The sequence below is a fragment of the Cynara cardunculus genome, assembly GCF_001531365.2.
Source record: "Cynara cardunculus var. scolymus isolate 2C chromosome LG 7, CcrdV1, whole genome shotgun sequence".
Taxonomy (NCBI): domain Eukaryota; kingdom Viridiplantae; phylum Streptophyta; class Magnoliopsida; order Asterales; family Asteraceae; genus Cynara; species Cynara cardunculus.
Window position 1 is genome coordinate 4,813,342 of NC_037534.1, and position 4,019 is coordinate 4,817,360.

The 4,019-nt window shown below is 37.6% G+C and overlaps 1 protein-coding gene across 3 annotated transcripts; it reads right to left on the reverse strand.

Annotated features, from left to right (window-relative positions):
• Window positions 1-247: 247 nt before the first annotated feature.
• On the reverse strand, window positions 248-2,253 carry LOC112515984 (protein CDC73 homolog). Of its 3 annotated transcripts, none has more exons than XM_025122981.1 (4): window positions 1,189-2,253; window positions 716-798; window positions 519-612; window positions 248-421 (listed from the first exon to the last, which is right to left on the reverse strand). In XM_025122981.1, the coding sequence occupies exons 1-3, from the start codon at window positions 2,213-2,215 to the stop codon at window positions 520-522; spliced, it is 1,203 nt and encodes a 400-aa protein (XP_024978749.1). In that variant the 5' UTR covers window positions 2,216-2,253; the 3' UTR covers window positions 248-421; window position 519. The 3 variants fall into 3 exon arrangements, with proteins under 3 accessions (XP_024978749.1, XP_024978750.1, XP_024978748.1); XM_025122982.1 differs by having other exon boundaries at window positions 248-612; window positions 1,189-1,987; window positions 2,077-2,162; XM_025122980.1 differs by having other exon boundaries at window positions 248-612.
• Window positions 2,254-4,019: the final 1,766 nt, after the last annotated feature.

Consider the following 4,019-nt stretch of genomic DNA (forward strand, 5'->3'; position numbering starts at 1 on the left):
ATGTTTGTCAAACAATGCTTAAATAAGTATGTTTAAATATCATGAGAAGACAAAAATGAAATGTTCATATGTGAATAACCGAAAGAAAATCCTTTGGAGATAAATAAACTATTTGCTAGGAAGAGGCCTTTAGTGTATTATACATTAACATTATACAAATGATATCTACAACCTCCCGTTGGGATATGCTTGTTTGGTACGGTTTGTTCTTTTAAAATCAGGGGGTTAGTGATTTAACGAACATAGTGACAAGCAAAGGTACTCGATATAGACACCTCCAACGTGGATAATGAGCACAAATTACAAACAATAAAAAGTGCTTTGTTCTATATCCCACAAGGTAGAATCTACGTGAATTAAAATAAAGGAGACCCTTGTCCTTCATAAATAATTGCTATTAAATCAATGTCTTCAAAGCCAACTGAAAAGTTATCGCAAAGTACAGTAAACAAAAGGAGCAAGTAACAAAACAGAAAAGTAGCTAATACCTAGCTCTGTATGTAAAAGTCATTGCACACCTCAAGAACGTGACCGTGAACGCACGAATTCTTCTAGTCTGTCCCAAACATCAAGTGCAGCAGCTCTGTCCTGATGCCTTTTGTTCTTGCTTATCTAAACATTGAAGATGAACCAGTTTAAAAGGGTTAGAACAACATGTACAGGACAGGTTTAAGTGAACCCCAAGTGCACAATAAATCATCTAAGCAAATCTCACCGATATGATTTTCACATTCCACTGCTTTACTATCTTTGCAGACTCGACACTGTCATCCTCAAAGCGCATGTAAAATCCAAGAACTGGAACAAACCAAATCAAGATAAATATTATCCAAATCCAACCGTATAAATTTCAAGGTTACATTATGAACTATGAATATCATCTTTATTGAATTCTATTACCACAGCTTCTTGTACCTTCTACACAGTCATGAACAACATGAAGAAACTTGGAAATATGCTAAGAAATAAAACAAAATCGAAATGCCATAAACATAATAGAAAAAAACATGCCTAATTTACACCTGCACCGAAGCCTGACTATGATTTCAAAATTTTGATCAAAAGCACGGTCATCTGAATTTTCAATTGACCATTTTGATAAAAATCCAGCATTTTAGTTAAAAAGAATTCTACTCAGATATCTTAAAGCATAAAACTACATCAAAACCAGATGCTAGTATCACTTACTTTTATTGAAGATCTCAACATGGTCCTTAAATGGCCAATCTTTAAACTGCCACTCCTTCCCCAACACGAAAACCGCCACTACTCGACCCCATTCCTCTGCCTTCAATGCAGAAGGCTTATCCCTCACCTCATAAGCTGTTGTCACCCTATCCCTACTACTAAACTTCTTCATCACTGTTACACACTCTGGTTTTGGACCCTTCATCTGCTTCATCTTTACATCAGTAGGTATAAACACTCCATCTTCTAAAAACTCCTTCACATTATAAATAGTAATCAGGGTCTGTGAAGCACTTGGAACCAAAATAATCGGCACCCCATCACCAATCTTACTCCCCTTCAAGTGCATTTTGGGCCTGGGAGCCCCATCTAACAACCCTAAATCATCTCCAAACCCTCTATCAATCCTATTCTTGGCTACCAAACCATCTTTCCTCTGCTGCGACCCTAATCTCTGCCTTTCCTCGTCCCTCTTTGTTGCAGCTGTAAGCACGCTATAAAAATCCATATGCCTGCACTCCAATATCATTTCACGGTCCTTTAACGGTCTTTCAATTGCCCTAACCAAGTCCATAGGGTTTTCACTAACCCCAACCCTAGGTTCCTGATTTTCAACATCCAATTCGTCGCCAGGTACCACATTCAAATTAGGGTAATCACCAATGCGGTACTCATGATTCTCGAAGTTTTGATGTTGAGGTTGAGGCGGCAGGAACTCAATAGCGTCAGTAGATGAAATCCTACCTTCCAGGTACTCAATTAAGGGTTTGCGATCGAGAAGAGTCACGGCGGGAATCTTCTGCGTGCCGGCGTTACGGATGTAATCGTGGTGCTTGACATTAACATTCTTGATGAAGTAAACTAGGGTTTCGAGAGTGTAGAGATTACCTTGTTTTGATCTGTAAGCCGTTTCAATTGTGCAGGGGAACGAGTAGGATGAGCCGAATCGGTACTCGTTGTCGAATCGAACGATTTTGTCGAGCTCGTTTCTCATCGTCATCTCCCGGAGAGCCGTTAGAGGATCCATTGCTGTGTGTGTCGAGTTCGAGGAGTTCTGGTATGATGCAACGAAACTCCCGGTGGCAATATTTCTGGTTTAAGTTCTATTTTCAGTCTACTGACTTTTTATTTTATTCATTTATGGCCCTCCAGATAAGGGTCAATTCATGTTTCAGTCCCTTTATTAGTTAAGACCCATTATTCAAGGACATGGTCGAAGCTATCTTCGACGGTGGTCCCACGTTTCTGTGTTTTATTTACTTAATCAAAGTATATGATTCACATCTAATGGTATGATATGACAATATGGTTGGCTTAATTATACCTGAGGAATCATCATCATATCATAGGATGGTTGTTCGATATTCTAATCGAAGACGATATAGAACAATCCATATAACATCTTTTTATTTTTCAGGCTGGAGACCAGTGAAAATCTTCAAGGCATTCATGTATAATTATCCATTTACACTTGTTAAAAGAGAAAAGAGGGAAGAAAAAGTGTAAAACACTAAAAGTTAGAACTACCCTTGAACATCTTATCGGCCATCACGTTAAATACCAATGAAAAATCATCATTGCATAAAGGCCCATCTACACCTACTAAAATGAAAAAGAGGGAAGTAAAAACACTAACAAATTGAACCAACCTTGTTACATCTTATTGGCTCTAAGGCTAAAGACCAATGAAAGATCGTCGTCGTCGTCGATACATTCTTGCATAGAGATTCATCTACCTCCTATTAGAACGGGAAAGAGGGAAGCAAAAAAATAATAACAAATAGAATAATCAAATCTTTTTGCTGATCATATTTTCCCTTTTTATCTTTTTATTCTATTAATGATCGATTATATTTAACCCTATCACACTTATTTTCTAATTCCATGGTGAAAAACGGATTTGCGAAGGTTGATAGTAATCTTTTATCTTCCAACTAAAACATTGCGTTATGAAGCATAGAAATCATGAACTACAGATTATGAGAAGAATATATGTTTTACTTGCCCAAATGACCTAATTCCACGATGTGTTATCCTCACATTGCCTTCTCTAAACATGAAAAAATATTAGGCCATGAAACAAAACATTGTCTATTAATAGATCCATGACAGTCAATAAAGCAGTGGCTTATCTGTAATCTATACTATTTTATTAAGCATATTCACTCAAAGTCTTAAAGTAATAAATTTATAAATACCCAAAATACCCTTAAATACTTAATCACAATCTAATGCATTTGATACTACCTTTTAATGCATAAAGTACACAACCCTAATGCATTTGTTACTACCGCACAACTCTTGCCCCATAAGAACACACACACACTCTCTCCACCCTCATCATTCCCTTTACAAACGCTCTATCCAAGGCGACGTTCCACCCTCAACATCCCCTTTCCAACGCTCCCTGGCTCTTAAAAGAGACGATTCAGTCCCCAAGGGAACGATTCAGGCGATTGATAACCCTAGGGTTTATAAACGATCGATCCTCTCCTCTCTCGCTCCTACAGCGCCTCTTCCACATGATTCATACGATTGTTCATACTCCCCTCTGGATTCATACACTCCTCTTGAAGATTCCACTCTCGATTCAAGGTAATTATTTTTCCTCTCACATGGTTGTTCATCATCGTCCCTTCTTCTTCTTCAAGTTCTTACTCTTTGTTCATCTTTCTTCTCCATTTTCACTTCTGGGTTAGGGTTAATTGTTTTTTAACTTGGCCCAACTCATTATTGTGTACCCTATCTGGTTTTGATTTCATACGAACACACAGCTTTTGTGTTAGTTTTTTTTATTTCATACAAACACACAGCTTTTGTGTTAGTTTTTT

Coding starts and splice junctions, on each gene's coding strand:
- LOC112515984 (XM_025122981.1), bottom strand. CDS start 2,215: ATGGATCCTCTAACGGCTCTCCGGGAGATGACGATGAGAAACGAGCTC. Junction 799..1,188: donor TGTTGAGATCTTCAATAAAA/GTAAGTGATACT, acceptor GGTTTGTTCCAG/TTCTTGGATTTTACATGCGC. Junction 613..715: donor GGAATGTGAAAATCATATCG/GTGAGATTTGCT, acceptor TTCAATGTTTAG/ATAAGCAAGAACAAAAGGCA.